Source organism: Cricetulus griseus, chromosome 5, assembly GCF_003668045.3.
Source record: "Cricetulus griseus strain 17A/GY chromosome 5, alternate assembly CriGri-PICRH-1.0, whole genome shotgun sequence".
In the NCBI taxonomy this organism is placed as follows: domain Eukaryota; kingdom Metazoa; phylum Chordata; class Mammalia; order Rodentia; family Cricetidae; genus Cricetulus; species Cricetulus griseus.
This window is the reverse complement of record NC_048598.1, coordinates 36,141,718-36,160,254: the sequence shown is the minus strand read 5'-3', so window position 1 is coordinate 36,160,254 and position 18,537 is coordinate 36,141,718. Positions and strand designations below refer to the sequence as shown.

General features: G+C 38.2%; 1 protein-coding gene across 4 annotated transcripts in view; it reads left to right on the top strand.

The window, feature by feature from the left end:
- Acbd6 (acyl-CoA binding domain containing 6) overlaps nt 1-18,537 on the top strand; it is a 139,643-nt gene that overhangs the window by 52,704 nt on the left and 68,402 nt on the right. For 2 of the 4 annotated variants that reach the window (XR_003485678.2, XM_027417343.2), the window contains exon 5: nt 16,084-16,173. Coding sequence is in view for 3 of the 4 variants with exons in the window: in XM_027417343.2 (XP_027273144.1) it covers nt 16,084-16,132 (49 nt within the window). In the remaining variant the exon portion in view is untranslated. Of the gene's footprint in view, nt 1-5,391; nt 5,498-16,083; nt 16,174-18,537 lie in introns of all 4 variants that reach the window. The other 2 variants (XM_027417341.2, XM_027417342.2) reach the window with 2 other exon arrangements.

Genomic DNA, 18,537 nt, shown 5'->3' with positions numbered 1-18,537 from the left:
CTTTCCTCCATGTTCACCAGCACTTGTGAGCGTATGCCTTTCTGGGAATTACTTGTCTAGTAGGCAAGAGATGGACAGTCATTGTGGTTTAGGATTCTGATTAGCAGTCCTAAAGTTTTTTCATAACTACGAGCCATCCATATCTCTTCTCTCTTTTGAAGAGTTGTCTGTTCAGAGTCTTTACAATTTTAAATGAGGGCATTTGTTTTCTTGCCATTGAGTTTTTGAATTCCTTATACGTTTTGGACATTCTTTATTTGAGTAGCTGACTGCTGGCTTTTGACCCCTCTTGTCAGAGCACTGGTAATGAAGCATCTTTTTATAGTGCCTAAGAAACACTTCCATTGTTTAGTAATTGCAAAAGATATGACTTGACTTTACTTTTTACAAATAATACAATTTTAAGATAAACTTCACTTCAAAACTGTGCCTAATGGAATTTAGATAAGGTAATATAATCCATTAAAAAATACACAACTTATCATTAAAAAAATTGGAAAAAAGGTACATAGGATTGTATTTTTCCAATTCGTGAGTCTTCACTTATCTCCAAAAGTTAAAATAATATTCTGATATTGATTAAAAAGTATATGAGTGAGCTCTCTATAAAGAAAACTTACATCATTTTTCTTATTTTTCACTTCCATTTTTATTTAGAAGTAATGTGTTTCTGTGTAGTCACCATACTCTCATAGTTCTCTATAACAAAAATAATGTGCATGAGTTGAAGTTCTTCAAATTGTGTTTTCTGTGACATAGGTGTTTTAAGCAGTTTTTCATATTTGAACTACCTTTATAATATTATTTCGGTACATTTGATCAAAGTAACACACATTCTACATTTTGTTAATTAATTATCCATAAGTAAGAAAAAAAAAACAAAAACATTGGAAATATCTCTTGATGAACAAGCTTTGAGGGGTATTGAAAATGTTTCCTGTGTTGGGTATTAATCAGGACCTATGGATACTTGACAAGTACTCACCACTGAACTGCACGAAAGCCCAAGTCATGTTTTGTGTTTGAAAAAACATCATTCAACATCAAGTCTGTTGTCAGTTTTGTTTCAGGTCTTTTATTTTCTACGGTCAGTAATGAGTAGTGTCCTAATACCAAGTTTCACCAAAGCTGTCTGTGTTCTTAATAGCAAGGGCACAGCAACCTAATGAAGTGTTTTGTTTAAAACTTTCTTAGCATATCAAAGAAATTGTTTTTTAAGCAAAGGAGTAAAAGGTTAATTGAATTAAGAGTCATTTGCTACATCTTGGTCAAATCTTTTGGTTATATATCTTAGAACTGTGACATGATGCCAGAATCAAGGGAGAGTGTTTGAAGGAAAAACAGAAAAGTTGGAATGGTGAAATAGCGTAGGACGACGCCTTTTGGACAGATGAGCTTAGGAGGAGAAGCTGGGGAATAGACTTGCTTAAATTTAAATGACCTGTGTCTAAATATCCCCTCAGAGGTCTTTGCATACTCCTGGGCCTGATTTGAAAATTAATGATGTGTTTCTATCTTTTTGGATGTAGTCTTGCTTTCTTTGGGTTTTAATTCCCCAAATATCTTCTCATTATCTATTTACTGGAATACAGTGTTGCATTTCTGTCTCCAGTTGCTTAATAAATATTGTGAACTAAAGTGAAGTGTTTGCTGAAGGCTAGATTTCTGAGCTGGCACCATAAATATATTTTTAATTTTATGAGATAAATGAAATAAGAGTTACATGGAACCAGGCAGTAATAGCGCATGTCTTTAATCCGAGTACTTGGGAAGGCAGAGGCAGACAGATCTCTGTGAGTTCGAGGCCAGTTACACAGAGAAACCCTGTTTTTTTTGGGGGGGGGGCGGGGAGGACTTAACGTGGAATTCATGTTTCTCACTGTGACGCATACTTGAAAATATTCTTTTGATAAGAAAAGTCTTTGCAAGAAACGGTATAGTCTTAGGAATTAGCATAGCTCTCTTCTCTTGTAATTAGATAAAACAGCTATGTTAGTGAGTTTTCTATTGCTGTAACAAGGTACCTGAAATAAGTGAAGTTAAAGGAGCCAGGATTTATTGTGGCTCACTTTCAGAGGCTTCGGTCCATGATTAGCTTGCTCCATTGCTACAGGCCTGAAGCTGAAAATCCTGATAACAGGAATGTGTGACACAGGATCTGTTTACCTCACAGCAACCAGGAAGCTAAAGGGAGGCAAAACCCAGCGTCCTCCAAAGACATCTACTCTCCCAAGTTCGTCCAAGGAGGCCCTGCCTCTTAGTAGTCCACTCAGCTTGAACTCAGCAATGGGTCAATCCACTGTTAAAGATTAGTTCCCTCATGATCCAAGTTCCTCTCAAGACCTCCACCAGCCAGAAACCAAGCCTTCAACACCAAGCCTTTTGGAGATACCACATATTTAAACCATAATAGTAGTCATGATCTTAGAAGAGACTTTCTCTGTCTTGTGCTAGAAAAAAACTCATTCACCAAAGAGGAAAAAGGTAGATTAATTTATTTTACTAAATAAAAACAATAAGAGAAAGGGAAGTAAATCAGAAGACATACTAATATTCTTAAGGTCTACATTGTACCGTAGGGCTTAACGTCACAGCACACCCAATCTCATTTAAGATTTAAGCTCTTAGAAGGCTGAGACAGGAGGAATGCATATTTGAAGCCAACCTGAGCCGAATAGTGAGATCCTGCCTCCGGAATCAAAGGATTGGCGGGGTGGGGAAAATGGTTTGTTCACCAGTAAATTTAGTAGCATTTTGGTGTGAGAATTCATGTATGTATATATTTGACAAGTAAGACTGGAGAGTATCCTTAATTTTTAACATTAGACACTCAATTTGTAGCACATTAGCAGTGCTTTTATTAAACTTTTAAATTGTATTCTTTACCCAGTAGATTTTAGCTGTCTGTCTCTGCCTTACCTATTTATTAGTAAAAACTGCATATTATAAACAGATACTAGGATTTAGAATGTCTGCTGGACTTTAGATTCAACATACCAAAGCAAAATGATTGATATAGGTCATGTGTCTAAGAAACATTAAAAATGTATTAGGCAAGATAAACAATTATCTCTTGTGCTTGTTCCTAGTGTACAGGTGCAGGTGTGTAGGTGTGTGTGTGTGTGTGTGTGTGTGTGTGTGTGTGTGTGTGTGTGTGTGTGTCCTGTGCTTGTCCTTAGTGCTTAGACACAGGTGTGTGTATATCCTGTGCTTGTTCTTAGTGCTTAGACACAGGTGTGTGTGTGTGTCCTTAGTGCTTAGACACAGGTGTGTGTGTGTGTGTGTGTGTGTGTGTGTGTGTGTGTATCCTGTGCTTGTTCTTAGTGCATAGGTGCAGGTGTGTGTGTCTGTGTGCCTGGGAAACATGGGTTCTGAACGGAGCACTCCAAACGCCCTCTCACCTCTGCATAGCTTTTGAGTACTCCCAGGTATGTGTGTCTCTCCCAAGTATCCTCCAGTTTTCCTCTCTGTGTCCCACCACCAACTCTGCGTTATTTCCCAAGTAAAAACAGTTGTTCCAGACAGTACTTCTTGTTATGACTTAAAAGGACAATCTTTTTCTCTCATAGTTGAGATTGTTGCCTCTTGAATTCCAAGGGTCCCTGTTATTCTCAAATTCAAAATAGCAATATACTTTTAAACAGAAATAGTGTTGACATTGGTAGCGAATTAGTAGTAGTATATGCAGCCCTGATTTTAAAAACCAGACTTTTCTAGGGTTTGACCTTAGTTTTTCATTTTCTTCTGGGATCTAAAGGACACTTTCATTTCTGTCAAACAAGACATGATTTCTTCCTTAAAACTGAGCTCATTTTCTCTACCTGGAAGCAAGCCATTTCCTCTCTTCTCCCTCAGTTCTTCACCAAGGCCAGGTTGTAGCTCACATTAATAAAGTTTAGACTTGATCATCTCAACTTTAGCATCTGTGTTAAAAGCAGACTTCCTGTTTAGCTTGTACCTGCAGTTGACTAACCTTGGTTTCTGTGTAGTCGGTGCTCAACTAAATTCACTGGATGTCTCAGAAAGTATTGTGTTTTAAGATAGTTAGCTATGATTGCAATAACTTCACACATTAGTTGTTTAGATTGTCTTCTAGGGTAGATGGACTCTGATAGTTTTGTTTTTAAATGCATAGGGAAGGTTTTGAAGATAATAAAATACATTAATAGCCAGGCAGTGGTGGTACACACCTTTAATGTCAGCACTCAGGAGGCAGAGGGAGGTAAATCTCAAGAGTTCAAGGCCAGCCTGGTCTACAGAACAAGTTCAAGGATGGCCAGGGCTACACAGAGAAACCCTGTCTCGAGAAAACAAAACAAAAATCACTGAATTAATTTGGAGAATATAATTCTTTTATACCTGTCCATAAAGTTAAGTCCACATATAGAGACTTTTATTTTCATATTCTATATTACCTATTGTCATTTTATGAGTCACTGATCCAGAAAAATGAACAAAAATGTGTTACAGGCTATCTGTGTAATAATTCTTGCGATTTTATTTCATGTGTATGTGTTGGCCTCACTGTGCATCTGTGTCTCACATGCATGCAATGCCCGCTGAGGCCAGAAGAGGGCTTTGGATCTTCAGGGACTGCAGTCAGAGACAGTTGTGAGCCACTATGTGGGTGCTGGGAATTGAACCCAGGTCCACTGGAAGATCAGCCAGTATTAACTGCTTAACCATCAGTCCAGCCCCAGTTTTATGAGAGCTTGTAGACCTCACACTAAAAGTGTCTGCTATAAATTCTGGAATGGACTGTGACTGACTAGTGGAGGCACATGACATAATAGAAAATATACAGTATACAGAGTCACATGGCCTGAATGAATTCTAGCTTAGAAAAAAATTTTTTTAACTGAACTTGGGTCCTCTGCAAGAGCTAGCGGTAAGCACTCTTTAACTGTTGAACCCTCCCTCTAGCCCTGTAGCTTTGGTTTTTGCTTGTTTGGCTTTTGTTTTGTTTTACATTTGATAAATGTGCTGTCATTTGTAAGGTTATTTAGCCTCTCTTTGCCTGTAAAGTGAGATTGTTATATTAAAGACTGGGAAGGTGGCTCAGTGGAGAAAGTGCTTGCCTTACAAGCATGAAAGCTGGATTTCACCTTCCGAAGCCTAGGGCAGGTGTGGCTGTAATCCGAAAACTCAAGAGGCCTGATGCTGCTCTACTGTGAAGCTTGCAGAGCAAATAAAGGCTTTCCTGTAAGGACCACAGTTGCTTTAGTCTTTTTAGACACTGAATACATTATGTCTACCCGAAGTCTATTGCTTTTCCTGTCGCTTTAAACCCATTAATGTCTATGTCAGCAGCAAACAAGTTATGCTAAAAATATTTAATTTTTGTTTTTTATCCAGTAAGACAAACAGCTTTTTTTTTTCCACTCTAATTAGGGAAGAAGACAAAAACATATTTGATTACTGCAGGGAAAACAACATTGACCATGTAACCAAAGCCATCAAATCGAAAAGTGTGGAAGTGAATGTGAAAGATGAAGAGGTATGAAAACCAAGCCTGTTACTTGATTTCTGGTGAATGGATGCTCTGGGCTGGTCGGTTACTTTTTCCTCTGCTTTTGTTGTTCCACCCCAATGTCGTTTTCTAACTGTTGGGCCTCTTAGTTACCATTCTAAGTGTAGAATGTGGCCGAGGGTATCTCGGGGAACATCGTTCTGGGTGAGGAAACTGTCTTATTTCCAGTGCAGTTTTACATTGTGTAAATTAGGAGCTGAAACTTGCCACAGCCAAGTCACTTTCATTTTCTGTAATGAAAGGAGAGGAGACCATCAGCCTGGTGAGTGGAACTTACAGGTGACAGCAGAGTCTTGCTTATTAGTGATGTCTTCTGTTACAATGTAAATACATGTCTTGGCATGTGAATATCTTTGGAAATCTGTTGCAGAATTTTGATTAACCTAGTAATTTAAATGCTGGTCCACTATTTAAATGAACCCTATACTAAATTATTTTGTGGACTATATTACTTTGCAATTTATTCTGTGTATAAAGTTGCAACATACTGAACAGTTGAATTACCGCTAATAAGAGAGTGAAAATTGCTAGTAAACTTTTAATGACTTATTGTTATTTTATGGTTCTGTAGATGAATATGAAAATAGTCACAGGGGCCCTAGAGGTGTGGTGTGCTCAGCTTTAATTGTTTATCTAGCATGTACAAGGCCCTGAACTCCATCCTTGGCACTAACAAAACAACAAAAAGGGGAATCTAACACGAGATGGCTAACACATGATTGTTGTTAGGGAGATAGTGTCCACAGGTGATCTGTTGAGTGTGCAAATAGTAATTTGTGTCTAATTAAGAGTTCTGTATGTGGGATAGTCTTTGATAATGTCTCACCTTTAGGAAACAGCTTCCCTGTAGTAGGCTGTCCATGACTTCTGTAATTGAAAGTGTGAATTACAATACTACATTTAGTTCTAGCTCACTTGAAGCAAAACTTTGCATTCTCTTAATTGCTTCTTTTGTAGCTTACATACATAATGCTAAACAATATACTTTGGTCTTTTTCATTTTTGAGTTCTGTTTTATATTTATGCTTACCTGTATTAATCACCTTCCTCTCTAGTTTCTCTGCCCTCTTAATATAGTTATAACACAACTTTAAAAATTTCAGCTTATGTTGTTATACTATGTAAACACCACTCATTGTTGAGCTGTGGGTCTCACTGGGTGTATCAATCAACTTTTGCTACAGTAACAAACAGATCCTAAAGTTCAGTAGCCTTGCTTATATCACCATCTTGTCATGGATAATAACATTTCACATGTTCTGATACCCTTTTACTTTGTTTCCTGCTTGATGTTTATCTTCCTAATATTTCAGAAGGGCCTGGGATTAGTTGAGGCCTCTTGCTAGGTTCTGCTAGCTTTCTTTGGGACCAGTTTCTTTTGATTTCATTTGCCTTTTTTTTTTAAAGGTAAAAGATCAGTGGATTAGATACTCTTGGTATATAGAAACAAAAGCTAGGCATAACCAGGCATACATATACCCAGTACATTAACATTTTCTGTTATTAGATGTGATATATATCATGTCAGTCTGCATTCTTTTTGCCAAAGCAAGTCATAAGACCAAGGCCTTTTTTAGTAGGATGTTTGTTCTGCTTATGAATAAGGCAAGGCAAGGGTGGAAAAAAAAGCATTAATGATTCTATAACTGTGCATAGTAATACCTACTTACCATGGAACAACATTTGTTTTCCTTAAAGTCAGTAATAACTTCTATAATTGTTTTTCACTGCCCTAGTTTTCTCTGTTCCTACCATGAGTTCTCTCCTTGGGTTGCTCAAAAGAATTAATAAACTCCCCTTGGTGCACTACCAGAGATTGGACATGCCATTTGTCTTAGATCTGTACCTTCTGGGGCGCCCCTTCCTTCTTCATCTCCAGTCTGGACTAGTTGATCTGTGGATGTTATCCTGGGCCTTTTCTTTGTTATTGTTTTGAAGTTTCTCTTCTCCCTTTGCCTGGCTTTATTTGTTTTCTGGGTCCTATGACTTTCTCTCTTATTGTTTACTTTCCTGATTTCCTGGCGCATCTCCTTCATACCTTTCTTTTTTATTATTATTTTCCCATTTTTGTGGTCCATTTCTTTTAGTATCTTCATTTTTTAAAAAAAAAAGGTAGAAATGGCTTGAGATCTCATTGAAAATCTGTCAAAATTCTCAGCATACTCCCTGCGTACTTAATGAATTAGTGAATGAGTAGGTAGAGATGGTAAATGCAGTAATGGTAAAGGCTCCACTACATGGGTTCTAGCCCTGGCTCTGCCACTTCCAAGCTGTATAACTTACGATAAGCTTACTCTGCCTCTACTAAGAAGTAGATGGAGATAACAGTATGTGCCCTGGGATCTTTGAGTATTTGAGAGTTAATAACTGTGTGTAAATGGTACCTAATAGTACACACTGCATGATTTTCAGCTTTGTTAGTTATTCTTAATATGAATAAAAAGCGAGAGAAAATTGAAGAGATACATGAAGAAACTAATTTTTCAAGATCCATATTCCATTGGAAAGATACATTTGTTTGTTTTGTTTTTCCAGACAGGGTTTCTCTGTATTGTTTTGGAGCCTGTCCTGGAACTTACTCTGTAGACCAGGCTGGCCTCGAACCCACAGAGATCTGCCTGCCTCTGCTTCCCGAATACCTAGAATTAAAGGCCTGTGCCACCAACACCCAGCTCCCTATTAATCTTTTTATCTTTTGACTAACAGTACTTTACACAGTGTCAAGAGTTTGCAGAGCACTTCTGCTTCTTACTCTACCACATTCACAGGAATCCTTTGTAGTAGATTCACTCTAATTTCATAAGTAAGCTAACATTCAGAGATGTACATTTGCTTTTCTGATACAGACAGACAGCTGCCAAGTAGGAATTGAGTCCAGCAGGGCATTCTCAGCTGTACATTTAGGAAGGATAAACAAAGCAGGAGAAGCCAATTCAGGGGCCTTGCTCATTTTAGTTTGAAGCAACTGCAGCCCTCCCTCCCTCCCTCCCTCCCTCCCTCCCTCCCTCCCTTTCTTCCTCCTCCCTTCCTAAATAGTTATAGAGGTCATATCCATGTGTAACGTCTGCAAAGATTATTGGGTAGTCAGAATAATTGCCCAGAACAGAAACTGCTTATATCTACTAAATAACATATTTTTGAACTGAAAACTAAATGAGCTTGGAAGTTGTTGCTTGACCACTCAGTGTTTGATGCAGCATTGCTGCTCAGCTCTTCCAGTTTGCTTCTCATGCAGCTGCTGCTCCCCCAGCCTGCCAGAACATTGTGCTTCCATGAACAGATGAAGTGCTTACACATTCATAGACTGAGACGCCAAGAATTCAGTTGGGTTCTCTCATTGCTCCAAGCAGATTTCTGCCTTCTCAGCCATGACAACGTGAGCTGAGCTTTGAATACTGATGGCAAGGCCTTTATTATCAATCAGGGATTTGTATGAATTAATTTAACAACATGGGGAGCTGGAGCTTAAAATCAGAATCAATTCCGACATCTTAAATGAAATAAATTATAGTGCTTCATGGCATTTAAAGCTCTAACAAGTAGAACCGTTTGGAGAGTCTTGATAGACTGAACGTGTGTACCCTCAGAATTGTGCTTCTGAGCTGAGAAGGACGGTCAGTTATGAATGGATAGCCTGTTTACGTTCCTAATGTTTGAACTTCTGTACAAATTGTGTAGGAGATTTTATCATTTTGATTGAAAATGTTCACCTAACAGGTTCAAAGAATTTTAGTCTTGCCCTTCTGTGACTAAAAATTACATTTCTTTTGTGTAAAATTTTCTGTGAGCTATATAACCTTAATTATAGTCATAAGTGAAAAGAATGCATAACATGAACTATACATTAAAATGACACAATAAATTGTTAAATTATTCTAAATTTATTAATCATTTTCCTGAGCTGCAGATCTTTGAAGCTGACTGTCATAATTTAAGAACAGATATATGTGAAATGCCTTTTTAAATGAGTGGTGTTTGTTTCCTTTCTTTCCTTACACTTTTTTGTTTTGCTGTGTGGTTGAACCTAGGGCCTCTCATGTACTAGACTTTGGACTACACCTTCAACTCAAGGCATACATTTTTTTTAATTTTATTTTTATTTTATGTGCCTTGGTGATTTGCCTGCATGTCTGTGTGAGAACACCAGATCACCTGAAACTGGAGTTACAGACAGATGTGAGCTATCATGTGAGTGCTGAGAATTGAATCTGGGTCCTATGGAAGAACAGTCAGTGCTCTTAACCACTGAACCATCTCTCCAGCCAAGGCATACATTTTTTTCAAAGACTTTTTCTATTGTTTGAGAATTCCATACATGTATTAAATGTAATATGATCATACCTACCACCCAAGGCATAACTTACTTTCCTTTTTATTCTTTTGGTTTTTCAAGATGGCTTCCCTGTGTAATGGCCCTGGCTCTTCTGGAACTCACTATGTAGACCAGGCTGACCTCGAACTCTCAGAGATCCTTCTGCCTCTACATCCCCAGTGCTGGGATTAAAGGCATATGCTACCACCATTCAGCCATGTATTTCTAATTTGAGAAGATAACATGTTCTTTCTAATTGACATAATTAGGGGATATTATTTTACATAAGAAAAAGGGTCTTGTAGTTATTCCTTCTGCTCAGGAAGTTTTTCTGTCAGGTGTTTCGGAGCACAAGTTTATAACATGGGCTTTAACATTTAAATTATAAATTTTACTGTAATTTTAATATCTGGAAATGTTCAGAACTTGAGAATATGAAGAGAACATGGAGGGGTGAGTGTCATAAGATTGGTCTTCATTTCCTTTGCTGGCTCAGGTTTTGTATTTGACCATATTGCCACAGCCCTTCACATATGCTAAGCATTCACAGTTACTCCAAGAGAGTATCTTATTTTCCACAGAGACTTACTTTTATTTTTATTTATGTGTGTTTGTGTCTGTGTTTATGTGAGTGTCTATTACATGGGTAGTGATGTCATTGGAGGGAGACCAGGAAAAGGCATCAGATCCCCTGGAGCTGGAGTTATAGGCACTTGTGAGACACCCAGTGAGGGTACAAGGAACCAAACTTTCGTCCCCTGGAAGAGCAGCAAGTGCTCTTAACCTTTGCTCCATCTCTCCAGCATCAAGAAAGTCTCTTTTTAAAATGTTTGTATCTAACATAATATCTTTATTGACTCTTTGGGGATTTCACATCATGCACTCTTAATTCCATTCACCTTGAAGTCCATGCATATCTTCCCCTCACCCCTGCAGCACCCCCCCAATAATTTTTAAAAATTGAAACCAAGACAATGCAAGATAACAAAGACCCCCTCTCAACCCCCCCAAAAAAAACCCTCTTCCACCCTCCATCTTTCCTGCCTCTCCAACACCTCTTCATTCGTCCTGGTGGCATTGGGAGCCTCAGTGTGCCCCACAATATACCCTTTTTCCCAATCAGCTTTACTTGCAAATGTTAATTGCATGGAAGCGTTGGTCTGGTTCAAGGCCTCTGGTTTCTGGTACACCATCACCATCACCACTGGATCCTCCCTGGAACTCCTGTCAGATCCTGTAGGTATCCTTGCACAGGACCAGTCCCTTTATGAGCTCCAGCTGGTCCTAGATAGGGTAGAATGTTAGGGTGAGCCAACCCCAGGCCCAGCTGGTCAGTCTAGGCACTGGAGTCACCCCACCTCAGGCGACAGGTGGAGCCAGCTCCCTTATGCTGTCAGGGTCAGCTTGAGGACCCAGGCTGGCCTTTGGGTGGCTTGCACCTGCCCGAGCTGAGTCAAAAACAGATCTTTTAAGGTGGAAAGAAGGTGTAAATAATTTGTAACGTATATGTATAGTATAAGGAGATTACTGTGAAAATGGGCACAACTTATATATAATCCTTGTCTTTCCTATTATTTCTCAGATAAGTTCCATAAATAAACACTAAGTAACATTCACCCATGATATCCAGTAGTATTTCAAATCTTTACAGTAATTTAAGTCTAACTTAGAATACAAGTAGTGTTGTGTTAGCAAGGCAGAGGACATTTTCTCAGGGCAGGTCCTACATTAAGCCCATGTGCTCACAGTTCTTAATTTTCTGTACTTTCTGCAACCTACTGCTTTGGTGAAGTTCTTCCCTTCTGACCTTCCAAGCCATAGTGATACCATTAGCTACTTTCTATATATGTTGATTCTTTTCAATATTTTGAAGATCACCTTCTGTTGGCCCCATTGCTTCCCCTTGCTTTATTTTAAATCTGTGGTTCATGGCATAATATAATATAATATGCATTTTTGGCTCAAGAAACTGCTTGAAAACTATAATTAAACTGGCAGTGTTGACCCAGCAGAGAAGTAAAGACTTAAGTAGCCTTTGTACTGAAGCTAAATTTATGCTGTTATTTAAGATTTGTAAAGGAAGGGAAGAAAAAAATTGAAGGAACTTCTGTGTTTCACACTGACTGAGAAATGTGTTACTAACTCCCTAATTATGCATGTTTGTATTGATACAGACAATGGCATTAAAAAATCAGTAGCAATAATTTTTATTAGCAAAATGGCTACAGACATTCATCAGAAACTCATACTTAACACAGAATCAGAAAATATCAAAAGTAGCTTAACTCATATGAACTTTGACATCTTATTTCTTAAATTAATGGTCAACAAAAACACAATTTACCATTGCTGCTGTTTTTATGTGGATAGTTCCATGCAGGCATCACCTTACCCATCTCTGAAACTTTTCATCTCCTTCAGTGACTTCAACTCTGTACACACTAAGTCCCCATCTACCTAATTTACTATTGTTACTGTTGTTGTTGTTGTTGAGACTAGATTTCTCTTTGTAGCCCTGCTTGTAAACTAGGTAGGCTTCAAACTCAGAAATTAACCTGCTTCTGCCTCACAAGTATTTTTTTTAATTTTTTAAAAAATATATTGAGTTACAAAAAAGGCAAAAACAAAGGTTTCACTTTTTTTATTATTATTATTTGTTTTTTTCGAGACAGGGTTTCTCTGTGGCTTTGGAGGCTGTCCTTGAACTAGCTCTTATAGACCAGGATGGTCTCACAGGGATCTGCCTGCTTCTGCCTCCTGAGTGCTGGGTCCAAAGGCATGGGCCACCACTGCCCGACAGCTTTCACTTGCTTTATTGAGCCATAAAATTATTCTTTCAGAAACAAGCATACAGACTAGTATGCTATAGTTAAGAAATCTTCTTCTTATGGAAGAGAAGTCGCAAGGTAATTCCAGGAGCTCTCTTCAGTGGCACATACTACTCTGGGACTCTAGGCAGTAGTCAGCTCCCACAAATACAATGAATCCTCACCTGGATCCTGTTATCAGTATACCGTGCAGGAATCATGGTTTGCAAAGCCACCCGTGTCTTCATCCTGCTCACCAGCCCAGGAATCCTCAGCTCTCTTGCAGCAAGCCTCTCCTGGTCAGGTCTGATTGTGTCATCCACTTCCCACTGTCTGTAATGTGGAAGTTCCAATTTACCATGACCCTGTTCCTGTTGATGTCCATGTCCAGAGGCCATTTCTGACAGCAGTCTGCCTTCAGGGCACTCCCCATTCTCTGTATTGGTATTCTAAATGACTTACAACACATCTATCTGCCTTCTTTTGTCTGGCTACTTTTTTACAGCATTTCATCTGCTAGTTATATGATACCCTACCATAAATATTTGACACAATGGCAAAAACTTACACATAGCAGCTTTACCATGGTGTGCATGCGCATGTGTGTGTGTGTGGGGGGGGTTTTACCTGCCTAGATAGGGTACATATACTTTGTATCTGATCTCCAAATACCATAAAGAATACTCATTTCTTAATACAGTATCTACATTTAATTTTGTGGTCTCCAGGAAAAAAAAAATCTCATTTAAAAATTCTGTATGGTTTAGGACAAGTAAGGATATCAAAGAAGCATTTAAATTATTAAGACCCACTCTGTTTTCCAGAAGGTATGAAAGCAATATCACTTAATAGGTTAGCTGCTACTGTGCACTTCTGAAGCACTTTGGAGTCATTTGTCTGTCTAAGGGAGGGAATGGTTAGCACCATTGGTTAATAGATGAGAACTTTACCTACCTACACATACTGTATTTGAATTACAGAATTAACCCAGAATATTCTGAGGCAGCAGAATCCTTTTTAGTAACCTCCTCCTCTCCTATGTATTACTAAGATTTTTTTTCTAATAAGGTTTTAAAAAGTAGAAACAAAGACTTGTCATATCTTGTATTAGCAAGAAATATACTTAACTCAAAGATTTGTAAGAGATTATATTACTCATACAGAATTACAGAATAAATTTGAAAGAAGTTTTTGAGCAAATGTAGTTTTAATATATACCTAATTCATACTTTTCTTCCTGAAGGAGAGCCTGGGGACTCTTGTACCCACAATAATTTATCTGTTGCATTCTGTTGCCCTGTGTATGACGTTGTTAACAAAGAAACCATGGGTGTTTCTCTCCTGAGCTTGTCATAATCCGCTTTGTGGCTGCATCTCTGTGTTACTGGTCATGTCATTACTGGAAAATAATCTAAAATGAGAGCATAATGTCATAATTTGAGGAAATAAACGGCACAGACATCTTGCTGTCCTGATCTTTAGTCATTTAATTTTACAGTATCATGAAGGTGACAGTCCCAAAGGCTGCTTTGTTTTATCTGTTTGTAAATGTTTATTCTATTCTTGCTTAGAGCTTTTTAATACTGTATAAAGTATTGATCACTAGGTGGTCTTAATGTGGATCTCTCTAGCACTTGTACAAAGTCATTGTCAGAGAATTTATTCTAATTCAAGGTTAATTAGTGTACCATTAAAATAATGTGTTACAAAAATTAATTACATTGCAGGTCAGAACATGTGTTAAAAAGCATAGTGCAAATGTCTGCGAGTGCATCATCCTTCTTAAACCACGACTGTGTGCCATCTTTCTGGAAAATGCATCCAAAGGGAAACTCACCCCTGAGGTCCAGTCACAGGTGCTTCCCCTAAAGTAAAGTTTGGCACCACGTGTGACAAATTTAAAATATAACCCCCATTAACGGTGAAAGTGCTGCTCATCTACTCTACCATCAGAACAGCTAAGGATTCATAGTTGAGCATTAGTTGGTGAAACATGATTGGGTCAGACCTAAGGAAAAATCAGGAGGCTGCTTGAGAAGTAGAAATTTCTATTCATCTTGTTGTAAAAGCACATAGTATTATGTTTTCCTATTGTGATACAGTTCTCGTATGTGCACTCTGGAAGCATGTCACACACCGTGATTCTTATTAATAGTTTATACCTACTCTAAATAAAGCTGGGACTAAAAATGATGAACTTTTTTATCTGACTCCTCTTCTTCCTTCTTTCTTTTCCTCCTCCTTCCTCTCTTTCTCCTCCTACTCCGTCTCTTTATTGAATTCTGGAACTTGCTATGTAAACCAGGGTGGCCTTGAACTCACAGAGATCAACCTGCCTCTGCTTTCCTAGTGCAGGGACTAAAGGTGTGCGCCACCATATAGGGTTGATTGGCCCACATTTTCAAACTTTTGTTTCCCTCTTTTATAATTTTATGTGTGCAAAATTCTTTTAGGATTTTGTGTAAGAAAACAGATACAGGTAAATAAAAGAAAATCAAACACATGAAAACAAAAAAGGAAATCTGTAAGGAAGGAGTTGTTCTAGCTATGTATTCAATTAGTTGAATTAATATATCAAGAGAGTCTAAATGATAAAAACAGTGTAGGTGGGTTTAGAAAAGCACCTTGGAGGGTGACTTTTAAAGTCATCCTTGTCCCAACTTTTATATATTTAAATGTTTTCTACAGTGACAGTCAGGCGTTTCAGTTTCATGCGGGAAAGCATCTTATTCTTTATAAGAACATCACTGTCACCCTTAGAGTACAGTTTCTGCCATACATCTCCCATTATTCAGAAGAAGTCTGCAACTTTGGGGGCTTGTCTGTTTGGAGGGCCAAGTAGGCTTCATTTATTAGATATACCATGATTTTCAGGCAGTCAAAAAGAGGAATAACACATTAATAGTAATTTCAAATCTTGGTTATGTCAAAAGTAATGTGTCATGAACTGGAGAGATGCTCAGTAGTAAGGTTATTGATTCAACAAATATATCTTATATATTTGTGCATATATGTGCACATGTATGCATCTGCACAGAGATCAAGCTTATCACAGTTGGTTCTCTTCCATTATGTAAATTCTGGAAATGGAATTCGGGTCATCAGGTTTGGTAGCAGGCATCTTTATGGGCTAAGCCATTTTGCCACCCCAATTCATATTTATTGATTTTGTCGCTTATAGTGCCATTTTCCATTCTTCAGATAAGGAAATTGATTATACCAAAGAAATTACTGGGCTTGTGTTTGATAGATTAGAAGTAGAACTTGGGGTTTCCCATTGCATGTCTATCGTTTTCCCTTAGTGCATTTTGTATCACCCTTAAAATAATTAATCTACAGTTTTATATATCTCTTTCCCCATCTTTCTTAGCATATGAACTCTGTATGGCTCCACACATAGATTAACAAGTTCCTTCATTGTCTCCTACTTGTAGGGCAGAGCTATGCTCCACTGGGCATGTGACCGAGGACATAAGGAACTAGTCACAGTCTTGCTACAGTATGAAGCTGACATTAATTGTCAGGTAAGAGTAGTTTTAAATGAGCTTGCTTTTCTTCTTTTTAATTAAGGTTCGTTAGTTTTTATTGTAAGTATATGGGTGTTTTGCCTGTATGTATGTTTATGCATCGCATGTGTGCAGTGCCCAGGAAGGCCAGAAGAGGGTACTGGATCCTCTGAGATGGAGTTACAGAGGGCTGTGAGTCTTGGGAATCCAACCCCTATCCTCTGAAGAGCAGCCAGTGCTCTTAGGCACTGAGTCATCTCTCCAGTCCCTAAAGGGAGCTTAAAAAAAAAAAAAAAAAAAAAAAAAAAAAAAAAAAAAAAGCTGGAGTAAAATTCTCATAAGAAAATGTTTGAGGTGAGATGTCTTCAGGCATATGTCACTGCAGCCCCATAGTGTTGCCATCATCATCATCCAGTGGGAAACCCTGTAGCACTTTCACAGTTGCTTCTGCTTTCTTCCAGCCCCAAACATGGCAACCTTTTTTTTTTTTTTTTGAGACAGAGTTTGTCTGTGTATAGCCCTGGTTGTCCCAGAACTAGCTCTGTAGACCACCAGGCTGGCCTTAGATCTACCTGCCTCTGCCTGGGATTAAAGGCATGTGCCGCCTTCGCCACCCCCACCTGGCACTAATCTGCTTTTTTCTGTGTGGTATGTTATGTAAATGGAATCATGAAATAAGTGCTTTCCTATTTTGTTTCTTTCACATAATATAGTCTCAAGGTGTGTTTCTGTTAGAGCATGCCACAGGACTGCCTTCGTTTTTATGGCTGGATTTTAATACATGAGCATCCCATCTTTTCTTTATCTACTCATCAGTTGATGGACAATGTTATTGCTTCTAACTTTTGACAGTTGTAATAATGTTACAAACATTTGTGTTTTTCCTGCTTTAATGCTTACTTCTGATGCCTCCTTTCAGTTATTCTGGTTATCTAACCTAAGGGTAGAATGCTGGAATGTTATGATAACTTTTTTTTCTGGATTTCTTTTTATTTTACATGTAAAAGTAGTTTGCAGGCAAATATGTATGTGCACCAAGTGTGTGCCTGGTGTCTTTGGAGGCTACTAGATACAACTGTAGTTACCGACAGTTGTGAGCTACTTACTGTGTGTGTAAGCTGAGAATTGAACCCAGGTTGTCTACAATAGCAACAACTACCCACATCTGCTGAGCCATCTCTTCAGCCCCAATTTTTTGGTAATTTAACATGTAATTTTTTTCACATGTAAATTTTGGGGAATCTCTTTACACCCCCACCACCAGTGTTCACAACTTCCAACTTCACCCATCCTTATTTTTCCTTCTTTTTAAAATAGCCACCCTAGTGGATGTAACTTAACTACATGATTATATGGTTTTGATATGCCTTTACCTAATGACCAAACTCTGTGTGTGTGTGTGTGTGTGTGTGTGTGTATTTGAGACAGATTTCTCTGTGTAGCCCTGGCTATCCTGGAATTCACTCTTTAGACCAGGCTAGCATCTAACTCAGAGATCTGCCTGTCTCTCCCTCTCGAGCACTGGTATTAAAGGCTTGTACTACCACTGCCTGGCTTTTTTGTTATATTTTAAAGTTTATATTTTACTTTACAAACTACTTGTTCATGTCTTTTGCCTAATTATTAGATTGATAATTCCAAAAGGTTATAGAAACATTTTATATATCAAGACAAAGTTTTAATATACATAGGTCATGTTAAAACTGTTCCTCATGGTTTCTTCTGGAACTTTCTCCCTTTCGTGGTTTCTTTGGGCCATCTAGAATTACCCTTTGTCTTATATATGTTGATAGAGATTTTATTTTATCCAGATGCCTAGCAGGTTGTTCTAATGTTTATTGAATGTTCATTTTTGCTTATTGGGACTTGCAGCGTCTTCCCTACCATATATCTGGTCCTCATCTCAGTCTATTTCTGGACTTGCCCTTCCTTCTCATTATTCTGTGTTTCTGTGTGTTCTTAGGCCACACCCTTTAAAGAGCATAGTTTCAGATGTTTTAACATTGGATAAGACAGTTTCTTCACTGTTCATTCAGAATTTTTTTCTACAATTTTGCTTCTCTGTTTGTTAATGTTTGGAGTTGTCTTCCTACTGTTGCCTTCCTGAGCCACTGCCTCCACTTAGTTAAAGCAAACAGCAGGAACCTGTGGGTGCATTCATGTCTTTACATGATTGTAAATAATTCTAGGCTATTTTAAAGGAAAGTGTTCCATGTTAGGCATTGTCTGAGGTTTTTTGCCAGTTCTGTTGTTGGAGTAGTACAAAACAGTCCCAAACCCTGCCTTGTGTGGCTTCCTAGAGTATTGTTGACTGAACACAAGTTTCAGTGCAGAGCTGAGGTTCCATGTGGGTTTTAGGACAAATTGGTTAGGATGGCCTGT